Source organism: Herpailurus yagouaroundi, unplaced genomic scaffold (genome assembly GCF_014898765.1).
Source record: "Herpailurus yagouaroundi ecotype Mexico unplaced genomic scaffold, PumYag 77, whole genome shotgun sequence".
Classification (NCBI taxonomy): domain Eukaryota; kingdom Metazoa; phylum Chordata; class Mammalia; order Carnivora; family Felidae; genus Herpailurus; species Herpailurus yagouaroundi.
This window is the reverse complement of record NW_024412388.1, coordinates 36,653,017-36,671,677: the sequence shown is the minus strand read 5'-3', so window position 1 is coordinate 36,671,677 and position 18,661 is coordinate 36,653,017. Positions and strand designations below refer to the sequence as shown.

Here is an 18,661-nt window from a genome sequence, read left to right as displayed (position 1 = left end):
AGGTAAAGTATCTGATGAAGAAGTTTTAACATGAATATAAAACCATGTATTATATTAAGTGACAAATGAGTGACACAGACACTTGTCTTCAGAGCACAGCAAAACTTTGTGTGCTAGAAAAGCTTAGGGCCATTATCTGCTGAGTGCTTACCAGGATGTACCAGGCACTGTTTAGTCCTTTTAGATGTATTACTACATTTAATTCACATAATAATTTAGTGAAGTAGGTACTATTATAGGGCCCATTTAAACAAATGAGGAGATAAAGGCACAAAGAGGTTAGGTAACTTGCCCATAGCCACACAAGTGGCAGGGCAGAGATTCAAACTTAGGCAGCCTGACTCCAAAGCTGTTGCTCTTAACTGTTATATTGTGCTATCTCTTGAATATCATACATAGAGCCTTACTTGTTTAGTCATGGCTGGATCCAGGGCCCAAACAAGGTCATCAGTATTCTTTCTTATACCCTGTATTTTGCCTTAGGTTTTCTCTGTGTTGGCTTCATCCTTAGGCAGGCTTTCCCTATGAGGTTGGTGGTATAGCTGCTGGGAGTCCTAGAATCACATATTTATAACTTAGCAATTGAGTGGAAAGAGAGAATCTCTGTTTAATAGTTCTAGCAAAAGTCCTAGAATTGACTCTCATTGGGTCAATTCAGGTATTATTCTCATTCCTGAACTAGTCACTGTGGTCTGAGTGTGGCGATAGGATGTAATGGTGGAATACTTTTATTGCCCAGGCTGGGTTGTGTGAATATTCATCGTGACTCTGAGATGGGGGCAGGGAGCCCTTACCTACGGGGAACATCAAGGTGCCATTACCAAGAGCGAGAATGGATATGGACCAGGAAAAAACAACAAATATCCACCACACCTAAGATACTAGGACTATGCTCATACTATAGAATGCTTCTGTTTGGTTCCTGGTTTAGCCTTAATATGTCAAATGTTTTCACAGAATTATGATGAATTATGACAAATTGAAATCACGTCTGGGTGAGATTCATGATAGCAAAATGCGTCTAGAGCAAGATTTGAAGAAACAAGCTTTGGACAACCGAGAAATAGATAAAAAAATGAACAGTATCAAACCTGACCTGATCCAGCTGCGCAAGATCCGAGATCAGCACCTTGTGTGAGTAATCTGAGCCCGTATGGGAGAAAACCCCAGCCCCACATTACTGCTGGCACTAGACATGTCAGAGGTAGAAGAGATTTGTAATTAAGAAACCAGCCAGTGAGATTATAAGAATTTAGGAAAGCAATCCTGGTTAGTAGTTGGCAATACCAGAGTTTACCTAGTCAGCGTGTGGGGCAAATCAGAATGTAGCATTCTAGACTCCAGTCTGTACAAATGGAAATTTCAGAAGGTGGGTGTGGTGTGGGCAGTGTGGTGTAGCTTAAAAAGTACAGGTTAATGTTTGCCTATATGTGGGGAAATAATGTTTGCCTATAAATGGGGCTTAGGGTGGAAAGCCACCACCATGGGATGAAAACTCCCGAGGTTAGCTAGCGAGATACTGTAAATGGGATCATGAGTGAAATTACTTTCCGTCTGACGCCAGAATACTATTGTACTTTGTAATCACAAACTCCATTTGCCCCTCAGACCCTTTGCTTCTTGCACACACAAGTTTACGATTACTGACTGATTGTTTTCTCCATGGCCATGTGTGTAAGATCTTGTTTTCTTCATGTTCACCACATGGGTAATATCTTGTGAGCCCAATAAATACGGAGATGAAGCCCCTGTTCGGGGCTCTTGTCTTCTCCTGGACATTAGCCTTCCTCCTATTCAATTCTGTGTCCACTCTCTTGCACAAGAGAGAACTCCAGACTCATAATCTGTGACACCTACATACAAAAACCAGAATCTTTGATTACATAGAACCACAGAAATAGAAACTATGCCTCATAGGCATAGACAAGGACACTAATAGTGGGGGCCTACAAATAAGTATATAGGACAGTCTATTAAAGGGTTTTTATATTTAAGAAATGAAACTCTGTAGTCAAGTAATAGAAATGTGCTGATGGCAGGCATGCAAGATAATTTGACCTAAGGATTTAAATAGTTAAAACCCAACTATTTAATATTATGGAAAACTATATGGTTTAGTTAGATATAGGGACATTATTTGAAAGATATATCATCAGAACAAGGTGTTAGATTTTTAGAACAAATGACTTTTATAGAAGGAAAGAATCCATGAAAAAGGAAAATAGATTAGGTTTTGTTCTAGGTAATGAATGTTATGAAATATGTTTATGGGTGACTTTCAAGCATGTAACATAACTTTATTCAAACTCATGGCAGAAGACAGAGTAAAAACCTCTGACTGGGTTTTCTGTAGGCTTCAGGGTTTCTTTGTGTGAGAAAGAGAGTGGGGAGAAAATAAAAGGTTAGAGGTTGGAACAGTAGCTGTTGAGTTTCAGTAGAGTAAAATTTAAGGTGATAAGTTTTGAGGGCAAACAATTACAACTATGCTGTGCTGAATAATTTTTAGTAACTCCTCTTTAGGGATCATTTCAGTTTGCTATTGTGGCCAAAAAAAAAAAAAAAAAAAAAAAAAGTCCAGCAAGCACACCTAGCATACAGAAGAACTTTGGAAAGAAGGCAAGGAAGTACCCTTGTCTAAAATTAGGGTGTGTCTGCTCTTGGAAAGCTTATGTGGTTCTGGTCACATAGTGAAACTGAAGAAAGGCCCAAGAAGAAGACTTATGCCATGGACCAATGGAATGAATGGAAGCCCTTGTTTTCTCTGGAAAGTGATGAGGTTAAGAAATATACCATCCCTTGGGGCGCCTGGGTGGCTCAGTCGGTTAAGCGTCCGACTTCAGCTCAGGTCACGATCTTGCGATCCGCGAGTTCGAGCCCCGCGTCGGGCTCTGGGCTGATGGCTCAGAGCCTGGAGCCTGCTTCCGATTCTGTCTCCCTCTCTCTCTGCCCCTCCCCCATTCATGCTCTGTCTCTGTCTCAAAAATAAAAAAAATAAACGTTAAAGAAAAAAAAAGAAATATACCATCCCAAGAGGCATGAATAAGTATGGCAAACTAAACCTTGAAAGCACCTTTAACAAATAATGTAGGCTAAATATAAAAGAGAGCTCACATCTTGTGTGATAAATCATCACCTGGTGGTAAAGACACATAGGGTGTTTAGGGAGGTATTTGTTGAATATCTACTAGGTGCTGGCACTGTTTTCAGCAGTGGGGACATGAACAACAGGACAGACTCCTTTCTTTAAAGCAGCTTACATTTTAGTGGGGCAGACAAACATAAGTGAAAATACAAAATAATGTCAGGAAAGTGCTATGAAGGTGATAAGGTAAAGTATAGAGAATAGCAAGGGGATAGCATTCATTGGGATGATTAGGGCAGTCCTCCCAGAGAGATGATGTTTATGATGAGACCTGAGTGATCAGGAGCCTGGTTGGAGGATGGTGATGAAAGAGTTTTTATACTCAAGTTTTAGACCAGTGGCCATGTCAAAAGAACTAAATGTAATGGTTTATGTTGTTTTGCATCTAAAGTGTTGGTTTGGTATATTTAAAAATACTATGATTTGCCTAGTGATAAAGTAAATTTGTATTAATTACTCAGATTGTCACCATGAATTTCTTGTGGCTTGCTTAGGTGCAAATAATAGGACTTGAAATTGTTTTGGAATGTTTAACTCAATATAGTAGGCCATCCAGGACTTCAGTCTTCTGGCTTAGTGGAGATTGCTAATGTGACACCATGCTCATGTAACTAATGATTTTAGAAACACATGTCACTCTCTGAGTGCAAGTGTATGTGTGCTTATGGTGGTACAACCTTCTAGAACAGGAAAATTGAAAAATGAGGTAAGTGCCTAATTTCAGGTACCTCCCTGTGTTTCTGCTTTTTTGCAGAAAGTTGAAGGAAAAGTTAAGGAGAAACTAGTTTAAGGAAATCTCTGGCCATTCTTAGTGGGAATGGGTTAAAATAAAAGGTTCCTGGACTCTGGAAATTTGGTTGGCTTGGACATGTCTACTTTGGGCAGAGTTGGCACAGATACTGACACTGGTGTCTTCCCTCTGGCAGATGGCTCAATCACAAAGGAGTCAGACAGAAACGCCTAAATGCCTGGCTGGGAATCAAGAATGAAGATGCTGATGAGTAAGTTATTTACCTTTCTGTCAGAGGGTTTTGTTCCCAATATAAGACATGAGCCCTCTTCATACATGCTAAATGTTGGTTCTCATTGTCACTTGAGGACATTGAATCAAGAACTTTGCACCTCTTGAATTGAATTACTTGAAGAGTACTTAAGGTCAGAGACCTGCTGAGACACATGAAACCTAGGTGCATAAGCATTGCACATTCAGACATTCATGTGTCAGCTGATTGGATGAGACATGTGATTTTTGTGCTTTCTGCACCATAGCAAACAATGAAGTTGTTAAAAACCATATAAGTAATTATTGTTTCACTTTGTCATTTTGTGGTTAAAGATTTAGAAGAGTGTCTTATTCATGAGTTTGCTTTTAGATATAAAGTAACCTGATTGTTAGAATAACATTTTAACATTTAATTTTTAGGACCTATTTTATCAATGAGGAAGATGAAAACCTGCCCCATTATGATGAGAAAACCTGGTTTGTTGAGGATATCAATCGAGTACAAGCAGAGGACTTGCTTTATGGGAAACCTGATGGTGCATTCTTAATTCGTGAGAGTAGCAAGAAAGGATGTTTTGCTTGCTCTGTGGTGTAAGTCTTCTCTGGGGGGTTAACCTTTTGAAAACTTTTGCATTGATTAATAGAAACTCAGCCCCTCATCAAATTCAGTTAAAATTATTTCAAGTACAGTAATGAGGACCCATGGCTTAGACCATTAATATTTGTACAAGGAAAACAGTTTGTTGCTTTAGGAGAAATGATATCTGAAATTCTTTAGGGGATTTTAATTTTTTTTTAAAATTAAAAAAAATTTTTTTAATGTTTATTCATTTTTGAGAGAGGGAGAGAGAATGAGTGGGGGAGGGGTAGACAGAGAGAGGGAGACACAGCATCTGAAGCAGGCTCCAGGCTCCAAGCTGTCAGCATAGAGTCCCATGCTGCGGAGCTCCAACTCACAAACCATGAGATCATAACCTGAGTCAGAGCTTAACCAACTGAGCCACCCAGGCACGCCTGGGGGAATTTAATTTAAATGGTAAGTAGATTAGGCCCTGCAATGTTACTACTGGATTTCAGGTATTTGTGAAAAGTAATGTGAGTTCTTCAATTGAAAAGATCACATAATTCTTTAGTAGTCTCCTCATGTCTAATTTGGGCTTCAGTGTCAGTTTAAGTAAGGCTTGATTAAGAACTGTTTTTACTTCAGAAGAAAAACTATATAAATTTTATACTTAAATAGTATTCTGTTGGGGTACTGATAGAAAATATTGGGTATTTTCCATAAGATGATTTTATGACTTTGTTTGGAAAAGTCTATTCTATTAGTTTTCTTTTTGAAAACAGTTTTTAATGTTTATGAGAGAGACAGAATGAGAGTGGGGGAGGGGCAGAGAGAGAGGGAGACACAGAATCCAGTGCAGGCTCCAGGCTCTGAGCTATCAGCACAGAGCCCAATGTGGGGCTCAAACTCCCAAACCGTGAGATCATGACCTGAGCTGAAGTCAGACGCTTGATTTCCAGTTTCTTTGCATTGTGGTTAGAAATCCTATTATGTGAGATTTCAACATATCTCTCAATGTTTGAGACGTATTAACGTTTTAAACGTATTGAGACTCGTGGCCTAACCTCTGGTCTATCCTGGATGATGTTTCACGTGCACTTGAGAAGAATGTGTATTCTGCAGTTGTTAGGTGTAGTGTTCTGGATAGGTCAGTGAGGTCTAGTTGTTTTATAGTATCATTCAAGCCTTCTGCTTCCTTTTTGATCTAGATCTATCCCTAATCAAATTTTTTATCCCAAATGGCAATAAGGATCAGAGTTGAATCCCTAACCTATGAATACAGGCATTGCTGGCTGCAGGTCTTCAGCCTGAGAAGGCTGTAGAGTTAAGCAATTTCTTCTTAAGCTTCTTTATGATGTCATTAACAAATTAAAATGGAAAAACGAGTGAGTTCCATGTGTGACTTCCTACTACATAATCATGTGAATTTTGCTATGAGAATCTCCTAAAAAACTACTTAAGCAAATGTTCTAGGTATATTGGGAGATTACTGTAGGCAGAATGGCTGGTAAACAAGTGGAAGTCTTTGTGTTGCCAGACTTTTGCTTACAGCCATCCTCAGCATGAATGCCAGCATGATATTTGACTGCAGGTAGTTTTCATAAGCAAGGGAGATCTACATTGCTGTGGACCTCAATGTGGTCAAGTCTGAGGCTAAAGGAAGGAGAAAAAGTACACCTTCGCAAGAGACTCAACCTAACCATAGGTTAGGTCACGAGTCTCAGAGTATGTTTAAAACGTTAATACGTCTCAAACATTGTGAGTTATGTTGAAATATCACAAAATATGATTTCTAACCACAATGCAAAGAAACTGGAAATCAAAAACAGAAATTTGGGAAATCCTCAAATGTCCAACTTCGGCTCAGGTCATGATCTTGCAGTTCGTGGGTTCAAGCCACGTGTTGGGCTCTGTGCTGACAGCTCAGAGCCTGGAGCCTGCTTAGGATTCTGTGTCTCCCTCTCTCCCTCTGCTCTTCCCATGCTTGTGCTCTCTCTCTCTCAAAAATAAACAAACATTAAAAAAAATTCAAAATATATACTGCATTAATAGGATAATGGACAAAAACTACATGATTATTTCAGTAGACTCACAAAAAGCATTTGACAAAATCTAGTGCTCTTTCAAGTTAAAAAAGCACTGAACAAACTAGGAATAGGAGGGTACTTCCTCAACCTGATAAAGGGTATCTATGAAAACCCCAGAGCTAATATACTTAATGGTGAAAGACAATCCTTTCCCCTAAGGTCGGGAAGAAGACAAACATATCCACTCTCACCACTTCTAATTATCATTGTATACAAGGTTCTAGTTAGGGTAATTGGGCAAGAAAAATAAAAATAAAAAGCATCCAGTTTGGTAAAGAAAATATAAACTATTAGAGCTAAAGTTCAGCAGGGTTGCAGGTTAAAAGAGCAGGATTCTAAATACCAGTAATAAACAATCTGAAAACAAAATGAAGAAGGCATGTAATATCATTTGTAATATTATCAAAAATACCTAGGATTAAAACTATAAAATGTTATTAAAAGAACTTAAAGGGACACCTTAAATAAGTGGAAAGACATCCTCTGCTCATGGATTAAAAGACTTAATATTGTTAAGATGGAAATAACTTCCCACATTGATCTACATGTTCAATGTAATCCCTATCAAAAATCCCAGGGGCATCTGGGTGGCTCAGTTGGTTGAGCATCTGACTCTTGATTTTGGCTCAGGTCATGATCTCACAGTTCACAAAATCGAGCCCTGCATTGGGTTCTGTGTTGATAGCATGGAGCCTGCTTAGGATTCTCTCTTCCTCTCTCTCTCTGCCCCTCCCTTGCTTGTGCACACGCTTGTGCTCTCTCCCTCAAAATAAACTTAAGAAATTAAAAAATCCTAGCTGGATTTTTGCAGAAATTGACAAAATGTCATGAGAGAGCAAGGGATCTAGCACAGCCAAAATGGTCTTTGAAAGAATAGAAAAAAGTTGAAATCCTGATTTCAAAACTCAACAAAGGTTTAGTAATAAAAATCCTGAGGTGCTAACAAGGATACAGATGGAGATCAATGAATAGAATTGAGAAACAAGAAATAAACTCTTACATTCATGGTCAGTTGGTTTTCAGTAAGGGTCTCAGGACAATTCAATGTGGAGAAAATAGTCATTTCTAACACATGGAGCTGGAACAGTGGGAGAGCCATGCAAAAGAATAAAGTTGGACCCTTGCCTCACACCATATATAAAAAATAACTCAGTGGGGCACCTGAGTGACTCTCAGTTGGTTAAGCGGCTGACTTCAGCTCCAGTCACGATCTCATGGTTCATGGGTTTGAGCCCCACATTAGGCTCTGTGCTCACAGCTCAGAGCCTGGAGCCTGCCTTATATTCTGTGTCTCCCTCTCTCTCTGCCCTTCCCCCACTTGTGGTCTCTCTCAAAAATAAATAAACATTAAAAAATAATAAAAATAAATAAAATGGATTACAGACTTAAATGTAAGAGCTAAAGGTACAGAATACTTAGAAAACATAGGCATAAATCCTTGTGACTTTGGATTAGGCAATGGTTTCTTACAAACCAAAAGCACAAACAACAAAAGAAGAAATAAATAGGGGCACCTGGGTGGCTCAGTTGGTTAGGCATCCGATTTCGGCTCAGGTCATGATTTCGTGTTTTGTGGGTTTGGCCCTGCGTCAGGCTCTGTGCAGACAGCTCAGAGCCTGGAGCCTGCTTCAGATTCTGTGTCTCTCTCTCTCTGCCCTTCCCCTGTTTGTGCTGTCTCTCTCAAAAATGAATAAACCTTAAAAAAATAAATAAAAAAAGAAGAAATAAATTCGATTTCACCATAACTAAACACTTCTTTATTCTTTTTAATGTTTTATTTTTGAAAGAGAGCAAACATGAGCAGGGGAGGGGCAGAGAAAAAAGGGGACAGAGGATCTCAAGTGGGCTCTGCACTGACAGCAGAGAGCCCAATGCAGAGCTTGAGGTCAGACACTCAACTGAATGAGCCACCCAGGCACCCCTAAAAACTTTTTATATCAAAGGGCACTATCAAAGTGAAAAAACCCACAGAATGGGAGAAAATATTTGTAAATCATATATCTGTGAAGCAACTAATGTCTAAATCATAACTCTTAACAGGAAAAAAACAAATGTTCCAATTTAAAAATGGGTGATTTGGATAGACATTTAAACAAAATGTCACGTACAATTAACATACAGTGTTATTAGTTTCAGGTGTATTATATAGTCCAACAATTGTATACATTTCTCAAAATTCACCAAGATAAGTGTACTCTTAATCTTCTTCATGTATTTCACCCATCCCCCTACCCACCTTACCCCTGGTGACCACCAGTTCTCTGTACTTAAGGGTCTGGGTTTTTTTTTAATCTTTTTCCTTTGTTCATTTGTTTCTTAAATTCCATATATGAGTGAAATCATATATAGTATTTGTCTTACTCTGATTTCACTTCGAATCATACCTTCCAGGTCCATCCATGTTTTTGCAGATGGTAAGATCTTGTTCTTTAATGGCTAATATTCCATTTTGTATGTATGTGTATGTATCTCCCATATCTTCTTCATTCATGTATCGATGGACTTGGGTTGCTTCCATATTTGGCTATTGTAAATAATGCTGCAGTAAGCCTGTCTTTTTAAACAGCAAAGGAAATCATCAACAGAACAAAAAGGCAACCTACTGAATGGGAGAAGACATTTGCAAATGACATATCTGATAAGGGGTTAATATCCAAAATATATAAAGAATTTATACAATTCAACACAAAAAAAACCCCAAATAATGCAATTAAAAATGGGCAGGGAACATGAATAGACATTTTCGCAAAGAAGAAATATAGATGGCCAACAGACACATGAAAAGGCGCTTAACATCACTCATCATCAGGGAAATGCAAATTAAAGCCCTAATGAGCTATCACTTTACACTTGTCAGAATGGCTAAAATAAAAAATGCAAGAATCAGCAAGTGTTGGTGAAGACATGGAGAAAAAGGAACCCTTATACATTGTTGGTGGGAATGCAAATTCATACAGCTACTCTGGAAAACAGTATGGCAGTGGTTCCTCAAAAATAGAACTACCATATGATCCAGTAATTCCACTACTGGGTACTTATCCAAAGGAAATGGATAGACATTCCTGTAAAGAAGATATATAAATGGTCAATAAGTCTATGAAAAGATGCTTCACATCATTAGTCCTTAGGGAAGTGCAAATCAGAACCACAATGAGATTATACTAGATTATACTAGAATGATTATAATAAAAAGGATGGACAATAACAAGTGTTGACAAGGATGCAAAGCAATTGGAACCCTCATACACTGCTGGCAGGAATATGAAATGGTGTAACCACTTTGGAAAACAGTTTGGCAGTTTCTCAAAAAGTTAAAAAGAGATACCATATGACTCAGCAGTTCCACCCCTAGCTCTATATCCTAGCTCTGTATCCAAGAGAACTAAAAACATAATCCATACAAAAACTTGGCAAATGTTTGAGCAACATTATTCATAATGGTAAAAAATAGAAACAATCCACTTGTCCCATTAGTCGATGAATGGATAAATAAAATGTGGTATATCCAGACAGAATATTATGCAGCCACAAGATGAAGTAACTGATGAAGGCTACAACATGGACGAACTTCAAAAATGTGCTAAGTGTGAAAGAAACCAGATACAGAAGGTTGTACAATATTGTGTGTTCTATTTATGTGAAATTCCAGAATAGGCAAATCCATATAGAGACAGAAAGTAGGTTAGTGTTTGTTAGGGTCCAGGGGGAGGAGGGATACAGTGTGACTGCTAATGAGTACGTGGTTTCTTTTAGGGTAGTGACAATATTCTGGAAATTTTTCCACGACCTTGTGAATATTCTAAAAAATCACTGATTTGTATACTTTAAAAAAAAAAAGGTTCTCTTTCCAGTGCAATCTTGCCTCACGAAGATTCACAGCTTAGTGATTATATGCCACCATCCATTTTCCTTCTGCCATGTCTTGGTGGGAGGTGAAAGGTGCCTCTGTGATAAGTCTGTAAGGGGGGTGAGGGGACACACATGGATGTGACATTTTACAAATTTACTGCTAAACCTTTTTGCAGAAAAATTGTTCAGACTTTTGGTCATTTAGGGTCTCTTTATCATCCCTGCTCTAATTCCCTGTGGTGTTTGTGTGTTGTATCTTGGCAGCGCCGATGGGGAAGTGAAGCACTGTGTGATCTACAGCACTGCTCGAGGCTATGGCTTCGCAGAGCCCTACAACCTGTACAGCTCGCTGAAGGAGCTGGTGCTCCATTACCAGCAGACGTCCCTTGTTCAGCACAACGACTCCCTCAATGTCAGGCTTGCCTACCCTGTCCATGCACAGATGCCCTCGTTCTGCAGATAAAGAGGGAGTGGGAAGAGAGGTGGCTCTCTAGCATTTTTTTCCTACAGTTTTTATTAGACTATGAGGGCATTCTTTCTACGTAGACTGCTTGTTTTGCACAAGAAGTGATCCTGTGAATGTGGAGAGGCCGAGAAGCAGCCTGCCAGGATGGGGGTGCAAGAAGCCTGAGCTTCTCTGAGACTCCGCTCTGCCGCTGCACCAACATAGGGAGCTGGAAGCAGATGTTGTTTTCTGGAAAGCCTATTTCATTGGGGTTTTTGTTTTGTTTAGCCAGGCACCCTCAGCAGAACGTATTAGGTTTGATGGGGGTGGGGGTTTATATCTGGAAATCTCTGAAGAGTCCTTGTCCTCTTTTGGTCTTCGACTCTGAGAATGTGGCAGGGGCATGGCTCTTTGGGGAGTTCTGTTTTGATCTGGCGGTCTCTCTTAACTTCCTCCCAAAAAGAAGTCTGTTTTGGTTCTGTGGTAGAATGGCATTTGGTGAAAAAGACAACCAAAGGAAAACGAGGAGGCTTGGGATTTCATTTAGAGAATCTTAGTCAAGGGGGTAAAAACACCTTCAACTGGAGGTACTTTATTAACTAACACAAGTTAGGTGTCAGCATCTCAGTGGCTCCTTCCTCTAAAGAAGCATTATGTTTAGAAACCAAATTGATCTCAGCAGAATAATATTTGTTGCCAGACTAAGGTCTGATGGAAAAGACAGCACTAGTATCTGAATGCACACTTCTGTACCAAAACTTGAAAGGAAAACTAGAATTTGTTAGTTTTAGCAAACACTAAAATTGGTCAGTGCAACTCCTTCTGCCCCACCCTTGTTTCTCAGAGATGAGGAATAGTGTTCTTTTTGTGGGCATGGTGAGCTTTGAATCATAAAATGAAGTTGGTGCTTGTGTGGTGTTTCCTTAAAAGAATGATCTATTGTTTGAAACCTTTGTAACTTGTTTGTATGAGTAAAGAAAAGGTGCAATCCAGTGCTTTTAGATGGCTTGATATACCAAATAATGATATAGAACAACAGTCTTACATGTGCTTCCCCAAGTTTAAATGCCCTGCAGAAACAGTAAACGTGGTTTAATTTCCCTTCATCTCCCTCTCCTTTGCTGGGTAAGGCTTAGGGGAGATCTAGGTGGCTAAGGTTGTAGCAGGAAGGGAGCCAGACTGTTGTCAGGGACCTCAATAATTCACAGACCCAGAGGCTGGGGGTCATCTACATCACCCATGTGCTTCCATACAGTGGTTTCTGAAACTTTTGCAAGGAGAGGAAATAATGGCTTGGAGTTTAGACTGTTAGTAAAAGCCATCTGGAAGTTTTTCACTTTGCCTTTTTGTGAGCCTGCCATTAAGATGATGTGCACAGACTGTCCTCATGCTTCAGTGACCCTGATTTTAGGCCAGGAATCTTCTGCTCCATGTGGTTTAAACCTTCCAGCTGAGTGAAGCTAGCGAGCAGAGTTGGAGGCAGGCATCTACTCCTACCTCCATTATGCCCCACTCCCATCAGTCCACACTCATTCAACAAATAGAGTCCAGCTGCCTCCAAGCCAGTCCTGGAACCATAATAGGTTCAGAGTGAGTCAGCTGTTTGAGTCCAAAGCTGTGCAGTCAGGCATCCTGGCTGAGCTACAGAAGCAGCCAATATCCAGGTCTTGGTACATAAGGCTTACCTAGGAAAGTTCTAATTTGTGGGATGAAAGAAAGAAACACTGCTTTCCCTGAGCACTTATCTTGGTGACAGGGTCTAGAATGGACCATGATGTAAAAATAGCTTACAATTTTTGGAAAGACCTCCAGAGTTACTAACGATGAGGATAGGAAGAAAAGGGCATATCTTTGGTTTTTCTTTGGTTACATAGCAGTTTCAGGATTAGGTGAGGCAGACAAATGAACCCCTCCCTCCAGTGTCCCATTCTGACTTAAGCCCTTAACGATAGCCAACTGCACATCCCTTCTCCACATTGCCAGCTTGAAATCTTGCAAGTTTTACTGAGTAGTATCAGCTTAGTTGCTGCTAGGCCTTGTACCTGGTATTGAACCTGCTTAAGCAGTTGGGTGCTCAAGATTGGGTGCAAGAAATCCCTCCTTTCTGGTACTAAAATTTAGTGAGTTCCGAGTGTCTCTTCTAAAATTAAACAGGAGTAAGGATACATGCCTGTGACATTGAACCATGTGTTGCTCCTTTTCAGGCAGACATTAAGGGTGTGTAGGGAGAGAGCTAACACCATCTAATATTTACACTTTGAATAAGGGCTGGCTTGTAGAGAAGGACTCTTCTTTTTTAGTCCTACATTCCTTCACTTTTTTCTTTCCTGTTTTTTATTCTTGAATTTGTTGCTTTGTGGGAACTAAGGCCTTAGGGATCATTTGAGAAATTGGAAAATATCTTTTCTGACTAGTTGCCACATGACTTGCTTGATCCTGAGCCAGTGGAAATGGCATAGGGGACCAGTCTACTAGCCACTTGGAGAGGTAGCATGCAGCTCTTTTACTCCATGGTCCTTAATCTGAGTGTAGCTCTGTGTCCTGTCCCATGATTTGGACCCTGGGACTCTCTCTCTTGGCATCTTAACTACAGCCTCACTGAAGCAGGGAGTAAAGAGACAAAGACCAGAGGGGCTTGTTGTTTTTCTGGCTAGGGAAGCCAGCCACCAGCATGGAAGCAGCTTGAGGCTTGCTGAACACAGGTCCTAGGCCCATCTTTTCCAGGCACAGATTTCATCACAGAACAGTCCTCTTGGTTTCTTCCTGATCATAGATGCTAAGTCTTGGCCAGGCCTCAGGACTGTATAGGCTAGCTGTGTCCTTACCACTGATTTGGCCAAGGTTGAGGACTTCCTAATACCACCTTTACTCCATCTCCAAGCCTTGTTGGGACCTCCCACTTACCTTGGACCTCATGTGCTCTAAAGGCATTGATAGCCAAATGTGGTGTCTTCCATAGGTCTCCTCTTCTTGCTGCAAGGAACCAGCCCCATGGGTCCTCTTGGGCCAAGAATTGCATCTGGACAATTCTTGGTTTTTGAGGTGGTCTTTGTTGCCAGTTAAGACTCCAAAGTAGGCCTCTATAAGGCTTCTGTGGCCTCAAAGCAGAGGGTGCAGATGGAGGCCTGGCTGAGCTCTCTGCTGCCAACTGCTCATCCTTGCTGTAGCTGCAGCCACTTGTGACAAACCTTGTTTCCTTACAAATTCCAGCATGTGACTTTGGTGCCCTGTTGTTACTTGTGAAAAACTATTCTTCTACTGTCTTTGATGTAGTCAAAAACAAAAAAAAAAAAAAACAAAAAAACAAAAACAAAAACAAAAAAAAAAAATCCCAACCATGTAGTTTATGTAAAAATATCTGATTCACAAAGAAGCCAACTGTATGTCTTGTGTTGGGACAGTTCATAATGTAGTTCCTAGACCACTTTTGCAAATTGTTCTTGTCACCAGATGTGTTCAGACATTGCTGTGCAGTTGTGGGGGAGGGTGGGGGGGAGGTGATGGGGGAGATACTTTTCAGTCTTTTGTTTATCTTCCCCAAGAGGGAACAGTCTGGCCAACTTGCTCCAGTAATGCAATAAAAACATTGCAATAAAGCACCTTTTGTCCTCATGCTATGAAAGGGTGGCCTAGGGGTGGGAGGCAAGCAGAGGATTAGGGTGTCGAAAGCCCTGAAACTCCCAAATCTTCTCTGTCATGAGCACCAAAAGATTGGTCCTGGGGCTGAACTGGGGCCACGAAAGGCGCTCCTCCTCCCCTGAACAAGAAGAGGAAGTTGCCCCTAACAGGCATGATGCCAACATCTCCATCCAGCACAGGACACCGGGACACTCAGAAACCAACCCCGAGAAAGTTAAATCTGAGAGCTGTTTCCTTCTCGCCCCATTCCTAACTACTAAAAAGTCCAGCTTACAGATTCTCATCACACCTTTCTACCCGGAAATAAAAGTGTTTCGAGAGTCTATTCTGGGGGTAAATGTTTGTTGCCCAAGGCCCTTGTCACCCTCCTGCCACAGCACTTTGTTAAGGTTTCTCTATGTTAGTGACATAATTAACAAAATGTGACCACCTCTTTGCAAAGGACATTGCAGTTTTCATGCAGTCTCTCAGGCCCCACCCAGGTGTGTAGTGAATTACAAATCAGATTGGGTAGTGGGTAGTCCATTGCCCTAAATGATCTTGCCTATGCCCTTTCTCCCCATATGCTAGGAACTGATAGAGGATCTTCCCAGATCCTGAGTTGTTCCCACTCTCTGTATAGGACACTCAAATTACTGTCTCCAGCCTAGTCCTGTCTTCTGAACTTCACCTGCTGTCTGGATATCTCCACTGGGGCCTTGAGTGTCCCACAGGGACTGCAAACTTTGTTTCCAGAGAAAACCTATGCTTGGCTATGAATTCCCTTTCCTACCACCAAACCTAAAACCTATGTCCACATGACTGCTCTGCCTCTCACCTGTTAAATTACAAAAGCTGGCCCTCCTCCAACTAAAAGCTAACCTTTCCACATGTATTTTTGTATCTATTTTCTCCCTCCTCCTCAGGAATCCCCCATGATCAGTTATCAATTCTTTCACTGTTGTTTTCTCTCGACTGGGTCATCTGTTGACATTGAAACATGGTTGGGTGTGTCTCAGTCCACTTCCTGACTTCTACTGAATCCTACATCCCTTCATCTCTTTGCCCCCCTTCAAAGCCAAACTTTTTTATAAAAACTGTCTAAATCTGTCTTTATTTCCTCTCCTCCACCATCTCAGTTCAGGTTCCATCACCAGCTGAAGCTGCTTTCCTTGAGGTCTTCAATAACCATCATCATTGACTACTTGCCATGAAAAACTCTCCCCTGGACTCCATGACGACTCAGCATCTGGTTTTCCTCCTACATCTCTGTTCCTTTTAATTCTTCAGACTCCTCTGGCTGCCTTCTCACTGATGTCTTTTTCCTTGGCAGTTTTATCCACGTCCATGATTTCATCTACCATCTTTAGGCCAATTAAATCTTTGTTTCTCCTGCTCAGTCCTCTATTGGGAGGCACCTCACAGCATACCACATGCAGGGTCACCACTTAGCCCAGGTTCTCTTCTACTGTTTCACATTTCGGGGTGGAAATATAAAATTCATCTGGTTATGTAAGCCAGAAATGCAGCAGTCATCCACAAGGCCTTCCTGTTTCTTGTCTACACAAAACATCACCAACCCATATCAGTTTTACTTTCTAAATGTCAAAGACTTCACTTCTCCCCAACTACATTGCTTCACTCTAACCTTAATACTGCAAAGGCCTCCCTTCTTCCATCCTTGCCCCCCTCAGATATATTCTCATAACAACCAGAGTTAGCTTTTCTTTCTTTTAAAAAAATTTTCTTTAATGTTTACTTTTGACAGAGAGAGAGAGAGACAGAGTGCAAATCGGGGGGGGGGTGGGCAGAGAGAGAGGGAGAATCTGAAGCAGGCTCCAGGTTCCAAGCTGTCAGCACAGAGCCCAATGCAGAGCTTTAACTCACGAACCATGAGATCATGACCTGAGCCAAAGTCCGAAGCTTAACTGAGCCACCTAGGGGCCATCCCCCCCATCCCCCCCCGCCCCCGCCTTTTTAATGTTTCAGAGTTAGCTTTTCAAAATACAAATCTGAACCTGTGTAAAACCATTAATTTTCTTTTTTTTTTTTAAGTTTTTTTTTTTTTAACGTTTATTTATTATTTTTGGGACAGAGAGAGACAGAGCATGAACGGGGGAGGGGCAGAGAGAGGGAGACACAGAATCGGAAACAGGCTCCAGGCTCCGAGCCATCAGCCCAGAGCCCGACACGGGGCTCGAACTCACGGACCGTGAGATCGTGACCTGGCTGAAGTCGGACGCTTAACCGACTGCGCCACCCAGGCACCCAAACCATTAATTTTCAATTGCTCTAAGGGTAAACCACAGAATTCCTAAAATGGTCTGGTTTCTCCCACGTTCAGGATCTCATCCCCCACTTCAGTTATTCTTCCCTGACCCCTTCCCTTCAGATAGGCCCAATGTCTTGGGTTTTCTTCCTTCTGCAACTATTCTTTATACAATCCCCATCTATTCCTATGGCTTTACCAACTATTTGCTGGTAGTTGTCAAATCTGTGTCCAGCTACTACACTTTCCATCAAGGTTTTCCTAGTATTTCAGACCACCATAATGGATCACTACATCATTTTCTCTCTGGTCTGCTTATTCCACTAGAGCCTTCCTTATATACTGAAGCCAGTGATATTCTAAAACATAAATGTGATTATAACACTTTTGTGCAGTTGTCTTTCAGAAACCCCTCCCCTCAGGCTAATCTAGTGATGTTTCTCAAAGAGAACACCACTGGCACTTGAGACAGCTGCCTTGTGCATTACAGGATGCTTAGCATCTCTGTGCCTACTCTTTCCTCAATCACCCCCCACTTCTAACCTAAGAGAGGTAGTTCCTCCCTCCCACAAACTGTTGCAAGATGTGCTTGCCCCCACCTCCTTCACCTGTGGTATTACGGTGCTTCTAACCAGATCCTGATCTACATGGGAGGCTCCCCCAGGCAACCAGTTACCTGTGTTCTCAGTGTCCAGTACAGGCTGGCTGAGGGTCTGCTGCCAATGAATGACTGAAGGAAAGAGGAAGTGAGTTCAAGAAGGGACTGAAGGCTGAGGGGCCAGACATCTACTTGTGGACTCTGGCGCCACAGGCAGGGTACGCCCTCTGGCGGCCACAGCCTTCTCCATGCAAGGTGACAATGAGTTGAAGGGTGCAGGAGGCACCCAGCCAGTGGCCCTGAGGCATTTTCCTGTCTCCAGTCCTCTGGACGCCTCTCCTTCCAACCTGGGCATTGGATTATGGGAGAATTAGTGCAAGGCCACAGTTTGAAAAGTCCTCCATCACCATGGAGGTACTCCACCACAGCCTTACTTTCTGCTCCTGTGATGCCATCTCCTGACTCCTCCAACACAATGGCCCCATAGATGTCCTCTCCCCTCCCACACCACCTGCTCACCCACCCGCCAATGCAGTCCCATTCACTGGGGGCCATCCACCTTGGTAACGTCTACTTCTGTTGCTAAGGCCCATCTGACAAAAGCCCAGGAAGGGCTTACTGGCTACAGACATTAAGGCATCTCTGTATTTTCACCTCAAATGGGCTTTCAGTGTTTTAACAAGTCATTTCTCCCTTCATTTCAAAACTCTTCCCTCTCTTGGATTTTAGGATTCTCTTCTTGCTGCTGTTTCTAAGTCCTCTTTATTTGCCTTAAATGCTAGTGTTCCTCAATGTATCACTATTGATACATTGATGGCTCTCAAATTTCTATCTTCAATCCAGATTTTCCTACTGAGTTCCAGGCCCATGCATCCAGTTACCTTCTGAATGTCCCTCAAGTACCTCAAATATATCCCACGTTTAACTCTTCACCTCCTTCTACCTCATCGTTTGGCCATGAAACACTCCAAGTTAGGAGATAAATATGGGTTGTGGAGTCAGGAAAGACCTAGGTTCTAATTGTAATTGTGCCCAAGCTATGTTAATATCTGAAAACCCAAGTTCCCTCCTCTATAAAGCCAGAATAT

General features: G+C 41.5%; 1 protein-coding gene across 1 annotated transcript in view; it reads left to right on the top strand.

The window, feature by feature from the left end:
* The window catches only part of PIK3R3 (phosphoinositide-3-kinase regulatory subunit 3), a 142,474-nt gene extending 128,050 nt beyond the window's left edge, over positions 1-14,424 (top strand). Inside the window, exons 7-10 of the mRNA XM_040470090.1 lie at positions 958-1,134; positions 4,069-4,143; positions 4,566-4,736; positions 10,908-14,424. Coding sequence (XP_040326024.1) covers positions 958-1,134; positions 4,069-4,143; positions 4,566-4,736; positions 10,908-11,106 — 622 coding nt within the window. The 3' untranslated portion in view covers positions 11,107-14,424. The remainder of the gene's footprint in view (positions 1-957; positions 1,135-4,068; positions 4,144-4,565; positions 4,737-10,907) is intronic.
* Positions 14,425-18,661: the final 4,237 nt, after the last annotated feature.